Source organism: Buceros rhinoceros, unplaced genomic scaffold, assembly GCF_000710305.1.
Source record: "Buceros rhinoceros silvestris isolate BGI_N320 unplaced genomic scaffold, ASM71030v1 scaffold37307, whole genome shotgun sequence".
Lineage (NCBI taxonomy): Eukaryota > Metazoa > Chordata > Aves > Bucerotiformes > Bucerotidae > Buceros > Buceros rhinoceros.
In genome coordinates this window covers 13,980-35,797 of record NW_010422461.1, presented here as the reverse complement: position 1 = coordinate 35,797, position 21,818 = coordinate 13,980, and the positions used below count along the sequence as shown (strand labels likewise).

The window sequence follows — 21,818 nt, the reverse complement described above, 5'->3', positions numbered from 1 at the left end:
ACCGGGGAGCGGCCGCCTGGGCCGCTGGCGGGACTCGGCGTGGTGCCGAGCAGCGTAACGGGCAGCGTAAGGGCACCGCTCCCGTCCTGCCCTTCCTGTCAGCAGGGAGCGGCGGCGACGGCTGTAGAAGACGAGTGTGTGGCTTGCGAGATGAGGGGCTGGGCGTGAGCCTGTGTGCAGGCTTTTTGTTGTGGAACTCCACCTGGAGGTGTAAAATCACGGGGGCGAGGTACTGGTGTCTCCGTACGTAAGCAGCAGCCAGCCGGGAGTGCCGCGGAAGCCTCTGCGCTTAGGCTTGTGTCGCCGTGTTTCTGGCAACGCTGAAAAGCTCGTGTTTAGTATCTTCTGTTATTTCTGTACCGAGTACCTACTTTCCCCTGCCCCCCTCCCCCTCTTTCCTCCTTCAAGCTCAGAAGAGCTGTTTACGTTCACTGGTCAGAAATCTGTACTCTGGAGCTCATCCGAGCACGCGTGTCAACCCTGATGCTCATTTTTCTGCTCTACTGTTGACAGATTTCTTCAAGAAATAAGTATTAAGTGTTGTTGGGCATGCATTCGTGCTGCATTCTCAAGGCTTAATGGCATTATTTTTTGAGATGTGACACCGATTTGACCTGCAAAGCAGTAACCTGATCTAACTTGAAAAATACTTAAGTTTCATGATTGCTCTGTGTGGAAGTAATACAGTTCCATGTCATAAACGTTTTGTACAATCTTTACTTACCTTGGCAGGGAACAGCTCTTTAGAGGAGGAGCCAGAATGTTGAGAATTATGAGGAGATTTTCAGTGAACGCATTGAAATCATCAAGTTTGTGCAGTGAGGTAAACGTCCTCCCAAATTTTCATGTTTCCAACAAAAGAAATACTTGGATTGCTCAGAGTAAATCTGCGGGTTTTTTTGTCTTTCTTTTAAAAATTGTTATCCAACAGAACACATAATTTCATGTTGCAGTAGGACTTCACAGAAGTCAGAATGTGAAAGTTGAATTTATAATTTTTTGTAAACTTTTTTAGTTGTGTGCCGTGTTGATTACCTAACACTTGTCATTGTTAAATTTATATTATTTACCAAATAATTAGACATATCTAAAAAGTTGTGGCTACCGGCAACATGTTTTGATGCTGTAATAGGTTTTTACTGGACTTCCCAAATAATACTGGGATTGGACTTGGCTTAAACCTTGGTGCTTCTACTTCCAAATAGCTGGTATTTTGAGCTTATATAAATATCTAACAACAGTGTTGGTTCCTGTAGATGTTTTTTAGTTTAGTTTTCATCAACGGGCAAATATGTATCTACAAAGTTATTATTTATAATGTTCTATATGTTTTTTTTTTTCATTGTAAGCATGTATGTTTCCGAAAGACAAAAATGAGAATCATAAGTGTGATACAGCAAGACTGCAGCCTAAGAAGCTACAGTTCTCCACCAGGTATAAGTTTAAATTATTTTCTTAATAGTAGGGATTACTCTAAAAATGAGTAAGAACACTTTCTCAATTGTGTTTTATTGTATTCTTCTGGTCATTGTTTATTGAATTTGGTGTATGAGTCGCCAACAGAGCAGTTAGAAGCCTCAAGGACTGATGAGAATTGTCTTGTAATGCTGCTTTTTTCTCAGTAGGTGTATGATACAAAGCCTGCAGAAAACAGGAAAAAGAAAAGACACAGATGTATAAGAAGCCAGGTCACTGGTGCAGTGTGCTGGAACCCCAGCCTGAAGTATTAATTGGTTATCCAGTAACTGGTGATAAGCAGCATGTTGGATAGGAACCTGATTAAATGGAAGTTTTAAGTTAGTATATTTTCTTTGCAGATGCAGGATAAAAGAGAGGAAAAAGAAAAATATACTTGGAAAACAGAATTTCTATTAAAAAGAATTTTTATTTTTTTTTTTAGCTACACTGAGATCAAATGGAAATCTGTTGATAAAAGGTAGTGTTTGGAGTCAGGGCTGCTCTTTTCATGTGTTTTTTACATCAGGATGGAGATGGGAAGAAAATATTGGCACCTGGTTAACCAGCTTCTTTTTTAAATTAAAAAAAAAATATTAATGGATTCAGCACTGCATATCTTAGCAAAAACCTTTAAGCTGCAGTCATATACCTGAATTCTTGGTTGCTGATGTCATCACAGTCTCTGTTGCTCGATATTTCTGTGTAGTTGTCGGTGCAATGTCCTTGCTGTCTACTGTCATCCCTGGTTTTGCTGTGCTGAGTACATCAGTGTGTCGCATGGAGGCATTTCATACACAAGAAGACAGCAGGACTTAGACACGCAAAAAATCTCAGACATACTACTGTGTTATTCTGTGGGTTATTTTAGAAACTGGAGGGAAAAAGGCAGTGTTAGTTGGAGCTTTTATTTAGGGAGGTGGGTGTTGGTGAATTTCCAGCCTTCTACCTTGCTTCTCCTAGGATCGGTCTTTCTGCTCACCGAAATGTTAACCTTTAAGATGCCTTTTTAATGTCTCTCTAGGAAGAGGGATGAGCTGTAGATGGTGAAGGGATGTTAGTTTAAGTATTGTTCAGTTCTGTTTGGCCTATCTAACATAAAGTACTAGGAAAGTGAGTTCCTGAAACACAGCTTAAATGAGTAACTAATTATGGGTTAGTTTCATAAAAGTTAGCTTCTCAGATAATTTTCCCACTGAATAGGATGCGAGAGAGGAAATATCTTTCAAGAAAATAAGTATTGAAAACTTGTTAGTCCCAGGTTTTCTTAACCTAGGTCAGATTGCGTTTTCCCCCCAAGAATATGCTGTCCATCTTTAGTGGTTAAAGGAGAGGTGACTTTTGAAATTTATTGTCTGATAGCTGGTTCAGATGAAGGTCAGCATTACCGTTGTCTTGAACTGTGGCATGTTTTTTTATTGCCTCTGCAGAGCAAGACTGCACTTTTCTGTGTTGGCTTTTCCCTATTGTTTCTAAATTACAGCTGTTTTCAAGACTTTCTTTTTTCTTTTAAGAGAGAGAGATTTATTGAAAATTACATATCTTTAAAAATTTGAAATGGTAGAGATTATGGATTGTCATGAGTTATGGCTCTGAATCTTTTTTTTTTCCAGTTTTTTAAGATCTTTTCTAGTTTTTTTTTCTTAAATATATTTAGTTTTATTAAAATCTATTATTTCTACATTGGGATAGGTCTTACAAACTGCTGCTTTGTTTTGTTTGTCTCCAGGAGATGTTAAGTCTCTGCGTTCTGTCATTAATCCTCATATATCCAGGTATGTCATGCTAGCATATTTTTTGGATGTAACCAACAGACCTCTAGTATTTGAGTATAGAACGGTTGTTGTTGCCAGAGAGGTCTTGGACTGTCTCTTGTTTACATCATCTAAACCAAAACTGGGAAGGTCTCAATCCATGGTGGTTGCCGAAGGAGGGGGAAGAGAGATCTTGGCAACTAGCCCCACTGCTATGGGCAGGGATGGGTATTTCATGTTCAGGGGAGCACTCAGCTGCATTAGGTGAGGGCCTTAGTAAGGAGGGCGAGGTAATTAGAGGCCGAGCTGCCACAGGAATGGCTTGGGGGTGAAGTTTGCTTGGAAGACTACTTCTGTCCTGAGGGCAAATTCAGCGATCATTAATGGTTAATGTGGGAGCCGATGTGATGCACAGAGCTAGTGAAGCAGTTTCGGAAGCTACTGGTGATGTACTTCAGAAAGGAAGACTTGGCTGAACAGGGTCAAGGACAACGCCAGGGAATCTTGGATGCTGTATTTGATGGGTAACGCTGTATTTGGGGCATAAAGGGTATATATGCAATGGACTGTTTCAGGTAACAGAGTTTAGAGGTGGGTATGGATGAGGGGGTGGAGGGGCTGCTGCTCTCTATGGGGAGGACAGATAGGTGAGGATGAGTCCAAGAAGCAGCCTTCTTCTGAAGTGAAGCATGGAAACATGTTCCAAAACTCTTGAGTACTACTGATCTGAAGAAAACCCACCATTTCAATACCAACATACTTCAGTATCAGATTTGCAACAGAGGAAAAATGTTATTTGCCTGGAATGCTATTCTCGGTGAATACTAATTGTTTATGCAAATAATAATATGACTGAATTAAAAAAATGCTGCAGTAAAAGCAATGTTCTTTCTCTATGCAGAATACGAAACATTGGCATTATGGCCCACATTGATGCAGGGAAAACTACGACGACAGAGAGAATGCTGTATTATTCTGGATACATAAGAACACTTGGAGGTTAGAAATACTTTTTGTATTTCAGTAGATCTGAGGGATTTGGTGGCGTACAACAACATGCAATGCAGCGAGAGATTGCTGGTGGAATACTAAGTGCAGAAGCCAGTTCTTCCAAAGTTGTGCTGCAATATTGTGAAACCGTAATGCGCATCCCATTATGTTCTAAAGCAGTTGTGCTTTGAGAGATCATGGGTTTATATTTTTCTTCTGTTTTTTGGTGCATTGATTTGCTTAACATGTAATTGTAGGTTCTCCTTGTTTTGCTTGTTGCTCATTGACTGTTCTGGTAAAGCTGTTTCTTCAGTTCTCTTTGACCTGTAAAGAAACCAATTAACAAAAAATAGCCAGAAAGCCATAGCACTGGAAGAATTCCTTGCTTCAGCAACTCTCACAAAATTCTTCAAGGTTGAAGGAGTCACAGTAGCCTGCATTTATGCTACCTTTTGACCTTTCTCAAATTCCCTGTTCTCTACTGTGTATGAGAATGGCAGAAGTGGAGTGGGTAAACTTGGTGGCCTGCTTGTTTAAAGATGCTTGTCTTTATTAAAAAATTAAAAAAACCCCCACAAGCAAAACCCCAGGCTCTTGGGTTTTTTAGGGTTTTTTGGTTTGTTTTTACTTTTAACTTGAGTTTGGTTTTAACTTAATTACCTTATAATTACTTAATTTTAAAATGTCAGTCACATTTCATACAATGAGTGCAAACAGTTGGTTTTTTTTTTAAACTATAGTTTGTTCGTGATTTTGGACTTTGCTTTAGTTTTTAAGTTTCTCAAGGTGTTGGTAGGATTGAGAAAAAAAAAACGTTGTTGGAATTGCTTGGGTTTTGACATAGCAAGTGTCTGTTCCCTAAAAAGGGAGCCTGGGTAAATTAGCTGACATTATCATTATCCAAAGAAGTTTATGTGTCTATAAAAGGGACAGTATTTCCAAGTATCTCTCAGCATCTGTATTCCAAGACAATTTCAGTTTTTGAATTATTTACCTACCCAACTGTTCACAGATGTTGATGATGGGGACACGGTGACAGATTTTATGGTGCAGGAGCGAGAACGTGGTATTACCATTCAGTCCGCTGCTGTTACCTTTGACTGGAAGGACTACAGAATCAATCTGATTGACACCCCAGGTACTACGCTCTAGAGGTATTCACGTTATAGGGGAGAGTAGAGGAGGTGGAGCTTCGTAGAACACAACTCTCGGTTTTAAATATGGTGCAATATTTAACTGATTTAATTGTGCCAGTAGAAGGCCCGTACTGAGCTGTTCAGCTTTGGCTGATCGTTTGCTGGTGCCTAATCTAGCTCGTTTAAAATGAGCTCACGCATTTCCACACTGAATTGCTTTTGGTTCTGGGACTGCAGTGTAACAATCGTGTGTTTCAGATTTCTCTGCGAGTGAAGGATGGGGTTCTTTTTGACGTGATTTTTTAAAAAAATCAAGATTTGTAATGGCCTGTTGATGTTGCCTGTTTGAATTATGGTTGGATAAAAAGAAGGTTGTTTTTTAGGTCATGTGGACTTTACAGTGGAAGTTGAGCGTTGCTTGAGAGTCCTGGATGGAGCAGTAGCGGTGTTTGACGCTTCAGCAGGTGTTGAGGTAGAAATAGCGGTAGATTTGTTTCTCATCTAATGACTTAAACCAGACTGAAATAGTAATAATAATAATAATAATAATAGTATAGAGATGTTGCTTTGTGTTATATAATTTGATGCTTTGACCAACATTCAGCTTCAGGACGCTGGGCATTTAATTTCAAGTCCTGTAGCGTACAAGATTTTCCATGGTAATAAGGGGAAAATAAGTGGGGTTTTTTGTTGTTTTGTTGCTGTGCTTTACAAACTTACAAACTGGATTGAGGTGAATGCTTCTGGCTAGCTCCACTAGTGGAAGTAAATGAGTATCCGTTAATTTCTCATTTTCAAATTTCTTGCAGAAAATGGGTAATTTTCATGCAGAATTGCTCCCTCCCCAGTGGCCTGTGTGACACACCCTTTAGAGCACAGTACAGAAAAGGTGGAGGCAGGCTAGAATTCAGCTTTGTAGCACAACATGTTTGAGTAGTTCAATCCTGTAGAAAAGTTACATGTTGTGAAATAACTATGTTCCATGTCCACTGTTTCATGTGACATCCTTTTTCTTGATCAGCGTGAGTCACGTTATTTAACTTCCTATTGGAAAGCATTTAGGTACCATTATATATGAACCTGAACTGGGTAGTAGTCCCCACCTCCAACAAGAAAACAATTAGATCTGCTGCTGGGTTTTCTTCTAAAACGCTGTAGGAAATTCTTTGCATTATTTCCATGTGTTGGTAAGAGGCTATTTCTGAATCTGAATTGATTTTCAAATAAACCTGTTTTAATTTTCAAATAAAAATGTGTGAAAGGCTCAGCAGTACGCAAATTACTAGCAAAACCACAGTAGCTTTTAGTGTAGTATGTGTAGCCACAGAAATGCTCGCCTCTGTGTGCTTAAGTAATTTGGCAATAAAGCCTTAAGTCTGTGCCTTATAGAGTTTTTTCCTCTACGTATCCCCTGTAATGGTTAGTTTCTCTCCATGTTCCCTTGCCCATGTGCCCTTAGCTGTCATCATTCCCCATCCTTCACTGAGAGAAGAGATGAGAGGAAGCTGCTTGTGGAGTTTATCTGTGCTGTTAGTCACAAGATTGTCACAACACATTCAGCAGGGTTCCCTTCTGTGCTCTCAACGTGGTCCCTCAGCGGTATTGGGGAGGCTATAGTTCAGCTATCGGCACTAATGTTTCTGTTTTTTCTTTTGCTTTAGGCCCAAACTCTGACAGTGTGGAGACAAGCAGACAAACATCAGATACCACGAATTTGCTTTTTGAACAAGATGGACAAAACCAGGGCAAGGTATTTAGACAGTTATTTTAATAATTGCTGAAAACCTTGTAAGAGAATATATCTAATAAAGTTTTTTTGTTAAGCATAGAGCTAAGTCAATTATGTTAATACTTACTGTACAAATCATTGGCTATGCACATGCATACTTACATGTAATTGTAGGAGTAATTTTTGCAGTAAAGAAGTAATGGTAAACCTGTTTTACTGCACCATTAAGTTTTGTGTAACTTAGTGTCTGTTGTTTTAATGTAGTTTTGCTTTTGCTGTTGAGAGTATCCAACAAAAGTTGAAGACAAAACCTTTGCTTTTACAGGTAAGCATAGAAATTAAATGTTTAATTGCTTTCTTCTGAACGGAACTCCCTTCTTAAATTGCAGCTGTCTTAAAATCTCCACTCTATTTGCAGTTGCCCATTGGGGAAGCCAAGACCTTCAGAGGACTAGTTGATATTGTGACTAAGGAACAAATAATTTGGAAATCTACTTCTGATTTGGATGATGGAAAAAATTTTGAGCAAAAGCCACTGCTGGAGGCTGATGATCCCAACCTGTTCCAAGAAGTCCAGGATGCCAGAAATACCTTAATAGAACAAGTAAAGTTCTAAAGTAAATACATAATATGTTTAAAACTGTTATTTACAACAGTAGAAAAAAAATGGGCCGAAAGGTTACCTGTGGAGGTGTCCGGTGCAGTGACTTGCTCAAGGCAGTGCTAACCAACATTAGAACATGTTGCTCAGACCTTGTTCAGTTGAGTTTACAAGTCTCTACAGATGAAGATTACAATCTGTCTAAGCAAGCTGTCCAAGTGCTTGATCATCCTTGTAGTGAAACATTATTTCTTTTTGCCAAGGGGAATTTACTGTTTTGCATCCTGTAACAGTGCTTGTTATCCTTTCCCTGTGTATGTCTGAGGAGAGTGTGTCTTTGATTTCCCTGAAGCAGGCCCATCACCATTTCAGGCAACATTTGCATCCTGCCTTAACCTCTCCAGGTTAGACAAACCCATCTCTCTCGGCCTCCAGCTGCACTCCAGCCACCTCAGTGGTTTTCAACACGACTTCCACAGCTTGTCAGTCTCTTTTATGCTGGGGAATGTAAAAGCAGACAGTGTTTTAGATGCAGCTTCACAAGTGCAGGGTAGACAGCACTGAACACTTGCCCTGATGCACTGGCTGATGCACTTGCTGCTGCGGAATCTGCAGGATATCCAAACCCTTCTGGAGTGGCAGCTAGAAGCTGGATGGTGTGTTGCAGGCTGGTCAAAATGGCACTGCATACTGGATTAGAGGCAGCTGAATCTCACCATAAATCTTATTTTAGACCCATTCAAAGTTAATGGGAGAGACAAGAAAGAACAATGTAAGTATTTCTTTAACATGGATTGTCACACTGTGAAGCTAAGAATGATAATAGAAACTTGATCTTCTTGCTACCAGGTGATGTATAGTAGGCAGTTTAGAAGAGGTGAAGAATGGAAGAATTACTGGAAGTGAAAGAGTAATCTGCATGTTGAGCAGCATGGAACATTTGAAATTGTTTGCCCAGAGCATTTTTCTTTTCCCCTCAGCTGGCATTTTAAGGTCCCACAGCATGTTGTGTGATTTATATAATGGTACTGGAAGAGTAGATTCTACTTGAGACACCCAACTCTTCTCTCCAAGTTAAAAGATTTTTTAATTATATTCATTGTGCTTACATTCAACTTAAAAGTCTAGTAGTGATCACATTTGAATGCATACTTCTATAAGCAAAAACACGGGAGGTTAACAAACATGTTTATCTCAGGTATCGATCCATTTAGCTGGAAGGGCTGCCTTCCATACAACTCAACTTTCAATAATAACTGTGCATTATTATAAATAATACTTTATTTAATAGTAACAGATAATGCTAGGCTTTCAGTTTCCTTTGAAACATCAGAATTAGAGAGATCAGTTTTATATTGCTCTGAGTTCAGTAAAGCACATACACTGCCTGCTTTTCAAAATTCCCAGCTTTTAAATGGGGGGTTATTACTCAGCCTCTTTCCTTAAGAAATGTATTGTCAGATAAAAAGCTTTATAAGAACAGTGTTGGGTTTTTTCCTTTGGCTTCTGGGCCCTTCCTGAAGCAGGAAGAGGTGGACCGGTAATGTGATAATAGAGATAACCTTGTGTTTGTAAAATATTTTTTTATATACTCTTCGTCTTACTAACACTCCTTATTCGGGAACACTTAAACTTTAGTAGTTTGAATACCAGCCAAGTGCACACTTTGCTTTCACTTAATTAAATGAATGCTTTCCTTTTATCTGTCATGCTTTAGCTATGTCCTTGATTAGACTTGTACTCGCCGATCGGTGATTTGTTTCAGTGTTTGGTCAATTGCTGTCGTAGCCACTAGAGGGGGCAAAGTGCCTTCCTGCAAGAAGAGTGTCCCAGGTCTGTGACAGTGCAAGGGTGTACGTGAGACCGGGTTTAGAGCGGTTAATTTATTTGTCAGTCTGAGTGGTACAGCTTGAAAACACAGGTGAGCTCTTGGGCTTGTGGAAGCCTTTGCCGTGAAGAAGGTCAAAATGCCCTGGAGGCTTGTCTTTTTATTTGCCAGCTGTATGTCTGTTAGCTTGCAAAGGTTTCTTGCTGCTTACTTCAGACTTTGCCTTGTTTGCAGATCCAAATTACAGCCAGTTTTAACGCTTCATGGCTGTCACAGTATGGCTGCAGGGTTTTTCAGTTTCAGGGGGAAGTACAAGCATTTTCCCTCCCACTGATGTTTTGCCTGACAGCAGCTTTAGAAGCTGATTTCCACCCCGCCCCCCCACCATCACCTTTCTTGAAACTTTCATTTCCCTAATTTTCTGTAGTTTGACGTTATGATCTCTGATGTCTTTACAGGCTTTGTTCCTGCTCTGGTTAGCTTTATATCATAAACAGCTAAGATTTTTTACTTTTCTGTGAAACTCTTACGTGCCAAATAATAAAGAACTATTCTGTTGAAGGTTGCGGATCTGGATGATGAATTTGCTGAACTGGTTCTGGGAGAATATAGTGATAATTTTGACTTAATCCCAGCTGACAAGGTAATTTTTACATTTCATAATTTATTAACAAGTTTTTACTAGCTGTTATGCTGAAGGTCTGGGTTCTTCTTCCTTTGGCACATGCAGATTATGATTTTGTAGGTGTGTGTTTTTTATCAACAAAAAAAATCACACCAGCTTTTGTAGTGAATTTACAGTACTGTCTATTTTGGACAAAGTATATTGAAGCTTAGTGTGAATTTTTTTATGATAATGCACTAATTATGATTCTGAGACATGCTAGACCTGATTTTAAAAGTAGGGTACCTTTTTCAGGATGGAATTATTATTTTTTTTTTTAAAGTTAGGCTGCTGCAAGAGAGTTTAGGGAAAATTGAATATAATTTCTAGGCAGAGTCAGAGCAGTTTGTGTCCAAGCTGCTGATACTTACTAACAAAAGTAGCACTTCAACACAACGAATTGATTGGATCTTCAGTTGCTGGATGTTGAAAGCAGTGAGGTACAATATTCTGAATTGAAAGGATGCTAGAACAAAAAGAGCGGCAGATCGCAGAATCATCTGCTTCGAAGAGACCTTTAAGATTATCAAGCCCAGCCGCTCACCCTGCACTGCCAGAGTCCCTAAACCATGTCCCTCAGCACCAAATCCACACGGCTTTTAAACACTCCAGGGATGGGGACTCCACCACCTGCCTGGGCAGCCTGTTCCAGTGCTTCACAACCCTCTCTGTAAAGAAATTTTTCCTTATATCCAACCTAAATTTCCACTGATGCAATTTATGGCCATTTGCTTCGTCCTGGATCTGCATGAAATGTTTACGGTTTGGACCTCGTTAAAAGCAGTGAAAGGAGTTTCGATGCTATAATTGCAGACATACTTTTTAACTTCTGGGGATTTGTTAGCTGGGGATCTGATAGCTGGAATGCAATTGAAGGCTAAATTGTGGTAGTCACATGTTAACAGAAAATAATTCTTTTTGCAGTTACAGTCTGCTATCCGCAGAGTCACGCTCGGTCAGAGAGCGGTACCTGTACTCTGCGGCAGTGCACTGAAGAACAAGGGAGTGCAGCCACTACTGGATGCTGTTACTATGTACTTGCCTGCACCTAATGAGCGTTCATATGAGTTTCTGTAAGTATAGGAAGAAAAGAAGGGGGGGGGGGGAAAGGAAAAATAAGTAGGAAGGCATAAAAGGAGAAAATTAAAAATATTAACAGAGCATTCATAGCTTTTAAAGTGTTTACTGTTTTTAGGTGTTACGTAACAGTAAAGATGTGCCAACATAAAAATGCACTTGAGTACTGAACCTGCTCTGGCCAGTGCAACTGGAATTGCGTTGTCAAACTTGTGCTTAAGAGTTCTAAAGTCTGTTTTTAGACTAGGGGTCTAGTAGGGTCTAGACCATGGGTTTAGTATTGGCTGAGTCACCTTACCTATCCTACTGAAGCTGGAAGTGCTTAGGTTAATAATCTTTTTGGTGTAAATTACAATGTTAAAAAATCTGCCATTAATACTACAAAAAGAAAGGTATCACTTCTTAAATGAGTGGAAATTTGGGTAAACGTGAGCTTGAGTGGATTAATCCTAAAGTATGCTTTTTGTTGTGCTTTTTAATTTGCAGACAATGGTACAAGGATGACCTGTGTGCCCTGGCATTTAAAGTTCTCCATGATAAATGTCGTGGACCACTAGTTTTCATTCGTGTTTACTCAGGTTCACTGAAACCTCAGTCAGCTGTATATAATATTAATAAAAGTTGCACGTGAGTAAGATAAAGGTGTGGTTTAGTGTACCATTGGAGTATCTCTTAGAAGTCCTGAGTAATGCACGATTTCCCTTTCCAGGGAGAGAATGAGCCGTCTGCTTCTGCCTTTTGCAGATCAGCACATTGAAATACCATCACTAATGGCTGGCAACATTGCCCTTACTGTTGGGTTAAAACAGGTAATGGAAAATACTGATTCTGTAAGGCACCGTGTTTCCTGTTGGTGTGATTTCTACTCCTGTGGTGTTTTATCTCACGTGTTCTTGATAATTTTGATGTATGTGAACTTCATTTACTTGAAGTGCATGTACTTCCTCCTAAAATGAAATATTACAGTGTACATAAGTCAGCCATTAACCTGGGAGATGCAGTGTTGATTACATGGAAAGGACTGAAAACTCAAGGTGTGTTTTAGTAGGGTTCTGAGCTTGTACTTATATTGTAACCTCCTGTGGGGATGGAGAAAGTTATCCAAAAGCAACAGCTTAACTTCAAGTAAGTTTGTTTCATGCTTGCTTCTACCAGTTTACTGATTCGGTGTTTCATTTTCTGAATGGGCTGCATAGCTCTCATTTGCACAGATTTTCTAAAATGTAACCAACTTTAGCATTCATAAGCAAATTTTCATTTACCAGTAATGTTCATTGTGGTTTTATATCTTGACTTGTAAGTTAGATTTAAAACGCAGTGAACTGGACAAAGAAATGTTAGGCTAAATTTGAGCACAATTTTTCCTCTTCCAGATAATTCTAGTTACTTGAAGAGAAAAGTTACTTTAATTGATGATAAGTAAGTAGAGTTTAGCACAAGTGATTTTGAGGAAATGATCAGAGTTTCTGGTTTTGTTTCTTGGTTTGTTTGGGTTTTTTTTCATATCCCCTCCTCTCTCATCCTATGTCTTGTGGGTCACTGGGTGTTGATCTGTAGAGTGCCACTGGAGATACCATAGTGTCATCCAAGGCTTCGGCAGCAGCTGCAGCACGCCGAGCTGGAAGAGATGCTGGAGGAGAGAAGAGGTCTAGCAGTGATGTAGAGAGCCTTCTGCTGGCAGGCGTTGAGATCCCTGACCCTGTCTTCTTCTGTACAATTGAACCTCCTTCAATGGCCAGACAACAAGGTACAATGTAGCCACCCAAGAGTACGATAAGATATTCTTCAAATGAGGTACTCAAGCATAACCGTATTCTCGTATATGAGGAACAATGCTTGCCCCCAGTCCATGTACACCTGGGTGACATGAGTGACTTGCACACATTCATCAGTCAGTGACCTAAGGCAATTTTGGTGTTTTGCACAGATGATGTAGGTTTTTTTTAGGTTGTCGTCGTCAGTTTCCTTTGCTGTTACTACATCAAGTAGTACTAGTACTTTTTCTAGTTTTTGTCTAGGAAAGCAGTAGTTCTTCGTTTTCAAGGAAGATATGGAGGCACTTTCATTGCCTGCTGTCATGCTTAGTTTTGCTGCAGTCACACTGGTGTGATGTACATAGTGTCCTAAGTACAAGTAACCTTGAAATATGTTTTTTGGATTTGGGGTTTTTTTTTTCCCTTTAGTCAGACCTTGACTTTTTACTCTATGGTGTAAACTCTTTACTTACCAAGACTCCCGTGTGTCTAGTTAGGTTTCATCCATGCAGTGAGACCTGCCTTTTTCAAGAATCTGTACCAGAGAACTTGGTTCCATTTGACTCTTTTCGGAAATACAGACTTTAAACTCGGAGTCTTCATTCCAAGCAAGCTGAGCTTTGTTGGGGGTGAAGGGGAGGAAGAACTAGTGGCAAGGCAGACCCAGAGCTGGTGCAGTATGTCTGCAGGCTGAGCCACAGGGCTGTAAGGTGTTCCTTTTTTTGGGTGTTTGAATGTTTTGTGGTTTGGTTGTTTTGGGGGGGTTTTTTTTTGGCTTTTGGTTGGTTTTTTGCCCAAAGACAGTAAGGTAGATAAATGCAGTCTCAGCTGTGCATTTTTCATTCTGTAGCTGCTTTCTTCAGCAGTTAAGAAAATGGGGAATCAGAAATAAATAATATGCATTTGAATTTTTCATGTTGAACTCATCTCAAAATATTTAGGAGAAAATTAGAAGTTGCAAGTTGCTTGTAATTTGAGGTGACTTTGCGAAAATCTGTGCTTCCCTAGGGTTCTTTTGATTCCGAGAAAAAATTTGATCTTATGAGGAAAGTGATGTTTAGACATACATTGTGATTCTCACATTACTGAAGTGTCTTTAGATATAATGCTTGATATTTATGTACAGACTTGGAAAATGCATTGAGCTGTCTTCAGCGTGAAGATCCAAGCTTAAAAGTGAAGCTAGATCCAGACACAGGACAAGTAAGATGACTCTTCTATTGCTCACCTTATAACCAAGTTAGAACTGTCAAGACCACCTTTCATTTAGTTAGTTCACTCAGTTCATTTACATATTTAGATTTTCTTGAATAAAAAGGACTCTAAAAGTTCATATCATATATGTCAAAATTCTGTGCATCAAACTAAAATGGAGTCTTGTGCACTTGTGCTTTACAGAGTAGAGCACATCCTGTGCTCTGCATGTTTTTGACAGTTCTGTATACAAAAAAGCTTGACTTACATTATCCTGAAGATAGTGTAAGATGACCTTTTTTCTAGTGGTCACAGTAGTGGTAATTACCCTCTCACTTATATGATGTTTGTGTCAGATGACCTAAAGCAGTCCTGTTTTCTCTCTAGACTCCTTAGAATTTGAAATCTTTCTCAGAGACTCTTAAGAACATGCAAATCCTTGCTTAAACAGTTTGTATTAAAACCTGAGTTTTCCATCTCTCTTTCCTCTTCTAACTCTCCTCTTACTAGACTATTCTTTGTGGCATGGGAGAACTACACATAGAGATCATTCATGACCGAATCAAACGTGAATATGGAATTGAGACTTACTTGGGGCCTCTTCAAATAGCATACAGAGAAACCATCCTAAATGCCGCCCAAGCTACAGGTAAAATTAGCGAATGGAAGGAACATACATCGTTTCTGCTTCTGTAGCTTTACATAATCTTAGGAGTACTTCTCAGGTTGAGTTTTAGGTATGAGGTTTTTTCCAAATGGTTGTTTTGCTGGTTTTTTTTCCCCTGCAGATATACTGGATAAAACAGTAGGAGATAAACGACAGTTTGTAACTGCAGAGTTAGAGGTGAGGCCCAGGTTAGGGGAGAGAATGATGACAAAACCCATCATCGAGTATGCTGCGAGTGTCATTGAAGTGCTGCCCAAAGAACTCCAAGAAGCTGTAGAAAATGGAATCACGAATTCTTGCATTCAAGGTAACGGAAGTGCTGTGACAGCTATACTGGTCTAACATTTCTGTAAGAATCAATTTAGAGTTTCTAGGAGGAAAAACTCCTTGTAGCTTGAAAACTAAAAGATAGTAACATTTTGTGCAAAGGAAAATTCTGAAATCTCCTTAACTACAAAAACTGCCCAACACTCCCTTCTCTGTGCCAGTAACGGAAGTCAGTGTGCCTTTGGTCATAAGGTTGATTTCTTCTCAGTCAGTGAGTAGTGAGCATGGGGTTCTTTTGGTTTGCCTTTTAATCTGGCGTAAGGTAAGACGTTTACCTGATGACATCACATAAACCACAGTGATGTGACAGAAGTGGTTTCGGAGGCCAACATACACACTTCTATTAGTTACTGACAGGTTTTTAAATTTTCAAATATGTTAAATCCTTGGAAGTATACAATAAAAAGCCTTACCTAATTGCAAAGTACAGGCTTTCTAAAGGATTAAAGCATCCTTTATGTTTAAAATAGGAACTATTTAATAACTTAGGGCCCAAAAATTCTCCCTTACAGTAAATTAACAGGCAGTGGATTCATAAATGAGAATTACACCAGAAGCAGCAGTATGAGGTGTTTTTTCAGGTTGCTTTTTTTGAGTTGGAAAGCATCCTGAGTCTTGACCATATGTTTTCTTCATGCTACTTGAAGACAATTCAGAACTGTGATGTCTCCAGTCTAAGATTCATGCCATTAAGAGCTTTAAATAAAAAACCAATTCTGCCAACAACAGCAATAACTTTGGCCTGTTCTCTGTAGGAAAAAAGCTATGGTTTTGGGTTTTTTTTTTTCCTCAGATGTGGGTCATACCTTTATCCAGTCTAATACAGTTTTTGGTCTGGTTGAGCATCCTGGGATGGAGGAAGATACCCTGTCTAGGACAGCAGACATGGTTCATCCTCATGGAACTGAGTTATCCTGCAGTTTTGGTAGTGGGTTACTGTCAGGCTTTGCTGCGATCGAGTTGAAAAGGAATTCTGGTTAAACAAAAGGTTTTACTGCTTTTTCAAATGAGGTCTTGCTTCAATAGACAAGTTTTAGATATATAACGTATTAAAATTAACTTAATTTTGGGGTACAATTGTATGAATGAACACATGCAGGAACTTCTGATTCTGAAAATGATCTGTGCTGCTGGTAAAGAGAGTAGGGAAGTATGAATCTGCATTCCTTTTTTCTCTTTTGGCAAAGCTAAGTAATGACAAAATCACAGAAGCAGGAAGAAGACCAGGAGTCATGCCCTTGGCGGGAGGAAGGAAAAGAAGAGGGGAAAGAGGAAAGTGAGAAGCTCCAAATTAATCCTGAAACTTTATTGCACGTGTCTGAGCATCCGAAAAACAACTATGCTCTTTTCTTCTTCTCTTTTTTCCTAGGACCCTTCCTTGGATTCCCAGTTCAGGATATAGATGTGACAGTGCAGTCACTGACAGTGCATCCTGACACCTCCCACACGATGGTATCAGCCTGTGTATCCCGTTGCATGCAGAAGGTACAGTGAAAAACTGAGCTGCCATAGAACACTACTGGGAAAATATATGAGTATCAGTATCTGGTAATTGTTCTTCTCTGACAGCATAATGCCCTCACTGGGGATGTTACAGCTTTTGGGAATAGAGAATTTAAGAGGTATTGTTAGCCTGAGATATGTAAATACTTACTAGGTCAGTTTGGAAAAAAAAAATCAATATAACTCCTTCCCTTCTGTGTAGGCTTTGAAAAAAGCTGTTATTCAAATACTGGAGCCCGTGATGAACCTAGAAATCACAGTAAGCGAGGATCATCTCAGTGCAGCACTTGCTGACCTTGCACAGCGAAGAGGTAGTATTAAGGAAATCCAGAGTCGTCACGATAACAGAGTTGTGGTTGCTGCTGTTCCACTAGCAGAAATGATGGTATGTGTTTATGTTATTAGTGATAAAACACAGATCTGGTCCTTTTTTATATGCTTAAAAATAATCAGGCTTCAGTTCACTTTTCCTGTTGTTATGGATGACTAAGTTTGAAATGACTGTTTTTTATTATCGAAGGTCTGTAACAAGTGCCCACAAATCTAGTAGTGTTTTTCTGACTGATTCAGATTGTTAAACCAGCATGTTTTCAATTTTAAGTAAGTCAGAGAAGTAGTAAATACTACTAAAACAGGTCTTCTGGAGAACAGTTTTTTTTTTAAAAGTATATAGTTAGGTTGAATCGTGTATGTATTGCACTTTTAATACAGTAATATTAACTTACTAGTATGTTGCAGTATATGTCTGCCTGTCTGTCTCTCTGTGACCAGAGCAGCTTTCTGTGCTAACTTTCCCTTTATCCCGAATTAAGTGACATGTGTTCTCCATTTTGTCTAGGGCTACTCAACAGTTTTGCGTTCTCTAACGTCAGGCTCAGCAACCTTCACTTTGGAGCTTGCCAGTTACCAGCCCCTGAACAGTCAAGAGCAAAGTGCACTTCTTCAGAGGAGGATGGGGTTGGTGTGATTGCTTTACTCCGCAGAACTGTAAAGATATTTTCTATCCATCCTCCCTATCAAATATTTCCAGGGTTCTATTTATGTGAGTGTGTTCTTCTGGGACCAACACATTGTGGTAAATGATGAATTAGCAGCTGTCCGAGCAAACTGTGCTTTTGACTGTCCAAGGGAAGGTTCAAGAGACAGTGTTCTTCTAGCACAGCCTTATAATTGCAAAGCAGCTGAACCAGAGGAGCAACCACAATCGGATGCTTTGCAAATTCTTATCTTTCTTACAGATATCTGCACTGACAAGTGATGCAAATTGTCTTCACAGAAATGAGCACTAAGTGCACCTTAATGTGCCACTAGGACTGTTTGTTACTTTAGTAAGTAAAGTCTGTGAAGTTTATGTCTGTAAATGAAATAACTTTACAGTTTGGGCAGTCTGTATCATGATCTGTATTCATCTGAAGAATATGGTCAATAAGCATTTTAAGTGTTAATTCGTGTGTTGTTAGAAACCAGTGTGAATCGGAGGTTAGGGCTGGGTGTAAGTTCTACCTGAGTTTTTCAGCTAGTAAGTGGAACTGATGTTTCTGCAAATCAAGAGAGTTTGTGCAAAAAATTACAAGAAAGGCAGAGTTCTGCCAGGACAGTGACCCCTACCTACCACCTTGGAGTAGGTTAAGGGAGGATTTTTCTTTTTTTTTTGACCTCTTGGAGTGAGTGATTTAAGCTGCAAAGGTTCTGATTTGCTATGTGTTACAAGTCAGTTCTGATTTGCGATTATCTGGTTACATAGAAAAGTGGAAGATAAGATCCACTGAAATAAAAAGAAAGTTTACTTTTAATTAGTGTCTTTATTTTAACTCAACTTTAGAAAGTAAGGATTTGGTCATTTTATGATATCAAGTTTCAGGATTTCACAGTGAAGAATCCCTATTTTTAATGAAAGCTAAATCCCAACAAGAATGTCAAATAACTTTATTTTAGAAGTGAAAAGTTTAAGTCTTGGTTCAAATATCAAACTGCATGTACATTATTCATACCCCAGAGGCACTTCAGGGTGTTGACTAGAAATCTTTGTAGCGGTTACTGTCCTCTTGCTTCATGGGCACAGTATCCTACAAACACAGGTTCGGCTGCTATGCCACGGCTGTTAAAATAAAGTGAAATGTGTACAGTTATCCTCAAACACCTGGCTGGTTGTTAGGCAGGAAGAGAGATACTGGCACTCTATTTTAAACTTTGTGTAAACACAACTACTTCCAAGAAAAAACAAATGGCCTATTCAGGGAGCAAAAAGGGCCCTGTTCTACAGTTGACTGTACTTCAGTTAAGTACAGCTCTCTGTTTCAATCAGATATACCACGGTATTAGAACACAGGTTGAAAAGCATACATTCAGAGGCCAGTTGTTTTCACATTCTGCAAAATATTTTGCTTTTATTGAAGGGAATCTTAAAAATGTTAAAATATTACTCATTTGACATTTCCACACTCCCGCCCCACCTTAGGTTTCCTTCATGTGCAACTCTATGTCATTTTCATTCATTCTTTTTGAGGAGCCAGTTCTAGTAAACCGGACTTTTTCCAGCAACACAGACATAAATTATTCTTTTCTCATGTGGCTTTAAAAACAAACCAAAACCCCTTTACCTTTTGATGGTGCAGTGAGATAGAGAAAAAAGATGTTTCAGAGGTAAAGTACACAAAATTCTGCTTCTTGGATATTTAAGAGCTGGAACGTATTGCTACAATGATTTGTAGGATAATATTTAGATATGGATGTTTAAACTGCACTTAAGATCTGCAGTGGAAGAAACTGGATAATGAAATAGCTGAACTACTGCTTGCCTCCAAGCAAGATTTCCTCTTGTGAAAAGACAGGGTCTTGTCTAGGTCTCTGGAATCTACACTCATCTAGTTGTTGCCCTTCTCCCATCACCATTCCTCTGCAATTTGGGCTGCTGTATCTTTCCACAGGAAGCTGAGTTTAGATCTGAATAGCAGCTACTGCTTTCACGGTACTATTTCATCAGCAGTGGCCTCAGCCTTGGATAGGCAGAGTAATTGTTCTTCCTATGATCTTGATCTAGCTGTTAGAAGGTTCTACTTACCCATTCCCTTACTCCCTGGTACCCTGCTACAGGGCAAGCCAGGGCTGTTCTACTTAGAAATCCACCTTGGCCTTCTACAACTGCCAGGTATAAAAATGCTGGTAAGGACATAGTCCTTTGCCCACACTCTTTAAGACTTTACAACAGCCTGACTGATTAAATCAGCTCCCTGAGTTCACAGAATGCTAAAGGAGACCCATGCACATGAAAGGCATCCAATGTAACTGCAGCTCGTGGAATGCTCATCTCATCAGTGGAAAGGGAATGGTTTCCTTCGTGTTTTTCTGGTTTGAAGCCTGCATAAAGGGAATTATTTCAGAATGACACGTCCTTTCATTAAGGTGGTTTGTTGAACAACGGGAGTTGTTCATCTTGTTTATATGCCAGCAAAGCATATAGCAGAAAGTAGTTTAAGGAAAAAATGTGCCATGAGTACAGGGAGTAGCCCTTAGCCTGCTCCTGCATGTTGCATCTCTCACACTAGCCGTACCAGAGCAGCTGCAGTCATCTGGATTAGCTCCCTATGCAGCAATACGAGTGCCAGCATTGAGGAGGAAGATGGAGACAGAGCCATAGTTCACCAGGTCCAGGAATAGCATGGCTTAATTCACTGTAAAACCCTAATCCTGGAGGTACCGCCACCATACACTTCTACTCTTCTGTGTTTTCTGAGTCCCATGAAGACATGCACAATCCTGTTAAGCACAGGACCTACTTTTTTAGAGCCCTTCAATCTTGTTTTTAACATGTATTTTTTTACTTTCTCTTAATGTATCTATTTTTTTCATGACTGAGATAGCAGAGTTTTCATACAATTGTTTTCTTAACAGCATTATTTAAAGCCAGCTTGAAATAAACTCCGCAAGACAAAACTTAGAAGTCTTTCAGTCACTCTCAACTTGATTAATTAAAGAGCTGGTTTATACTGTAAGCTTAAAGTCAGTAATTCCAACAGATAATCACACTGAGACATCTACAGGAACATGAGCTGACTGCTTGAAGTTCTGAGAGCTGACTGTAATTGCCACTGTATCTTGTTCTCTTAAAAAGCTGATTTGTAATCAGTACAATTAATTATTGAAATACTTCTTCACGCTGTTGGGATTTTCAATCATTTGTCGTAAAATTTTGTAGAGAAGTTAAATTGCACGTTGCATTCTTGCTGCAGTCGATCTTTGCAGCAGCATTTGGGAAAACCTAAAAGGCTCTCTGACTTTTGAAAGTGGAGCCAGACTTGGACTTAAGACCTGGAAATCATTTCTACAACTGCAAATATACAAAGACAGCACTAGCAATAATTAACTAGTATCTTGTCTAAGTAGTTTATAGGAAAGAACTGCAGAGAATAGTATGTTATGAACTGACTTTGTTTATAGTAGCTGTAAATAAAATGTAATTCATCAGGAACTCCTTATCCACCTCTTGCAGGCTTTACATTAGGGCAACAGCTGAAAGAATAGCTTGCTCCAGCTCACCTCTCATGCAAACAGCTCTACTCAATTCCCTGCTGCATGTCTTTATTATTTACAATAAATTAATAAATGCCAAAAATTGTTTTTAAAGTCATCTTTTTCTCCTGTCTGTGTACTCCTCCCATATAACCTTTAATATCCTTTTTGTCTGAAGTCAATCATGGTGCTGGTTTTTCCTTTACAGAAAAGAGACATAGATGACTTCTGGTATTTCACTGATGAAAGTTAATGAGCTCTGAGAATTTTAGTTGCAAAACTGTCTAGAACCCCTGTCTTAATGTATCTGTTCCTCTTCTGAGGATAAAAAAAAAAAAAAAAAAAAAAAAAAAAAAAAAAAAAAAAAAAAAAAAAAAAAAAAAAAAAAAAAAAAAAAAAAAAAAAAAAAAAAAAAAAAAAAAAAAAAAAAAATCACATGGGGTGACACTGACACAGTCAGATTAGAATGCTAGCTCTTCTCCTTTCACTTCCAGACCAGCACTTAAGGCCTGTACTTGAACTCTGTTGGTTGTAAAGCATGAGAACCAAGCTTTCCTGTTGCTGTTAACTCTTACCGGAGCATGCGGCATCGATGATTAGTTAGTCTTTCATAGGCATCCTGCAAGTTGG

The 21,818-nt window shown here is 39.2% G+C and overlaps 2 protein-coding genes across 2 annotated transcripts in view; one reads left to right on the top strand and one right to left on the bottom strand.

Annotated features, from left to right (window-relative positions):
- The first annotated feature begins 760 nt into the window (after positions 1-760).
- GFM2 (G elongation factor, mitochondrial 2) lies at positions 761-17,646 on the top strand. The gene is made up of 20 exons (XM_010140030.1): positions 761-823; positions 1,350-1,434; positions 3,185-3,230; positions 4,111-4,208; positions 5,212-5,337; positions 5,719-5,807; positions 6,997-7,085; positions 7,329-7,389; positions 7,483-7,668; positions 10,056-10,136; positions 11,082-11,230; positions 11,721-11,861; positions 11,944-12,043; positions 12,792-12,981; positions 14,115-14,191; positions 14,693-14,831; positions 14,971-15,156; positions 16,546-16,661; positions 16,882-17,064; positions 17,518-17,646. Exons 1-20 carry the CDS (start codon positions 761-763, stop codon positions 17,644-17,646), a joined length of 2,334 nt encoding a protein of 777 aa, XP_010138332.1.
- Positions 17,647-18,713: 1,067 nt separating this feature from the next.
- HEXB (hexosaminidase B (beta polypeptide)) overlaps positions 18,714-21,818 on the bottom strand; it is a gene marked incomplete at its 5' end in the record, with an annotated part of 17,070 nt that continues 13,965 nt past the window's right edge. The window contains 2 exons of the mRNA XM_010140032.1: positions 18,714-18,777; positions 21,764-21,818. The exon at positions 21,764-21,818 is cut by the window's right edge and continues 13 nt beyond it. Coding sequence (XP_010138334.1) covers positions 18,714-18,777; positions 21,764-21,818 — 119 coding nt within the window. The remainder of the gene's footprint in view (positions 18,778-21,763) is intronic.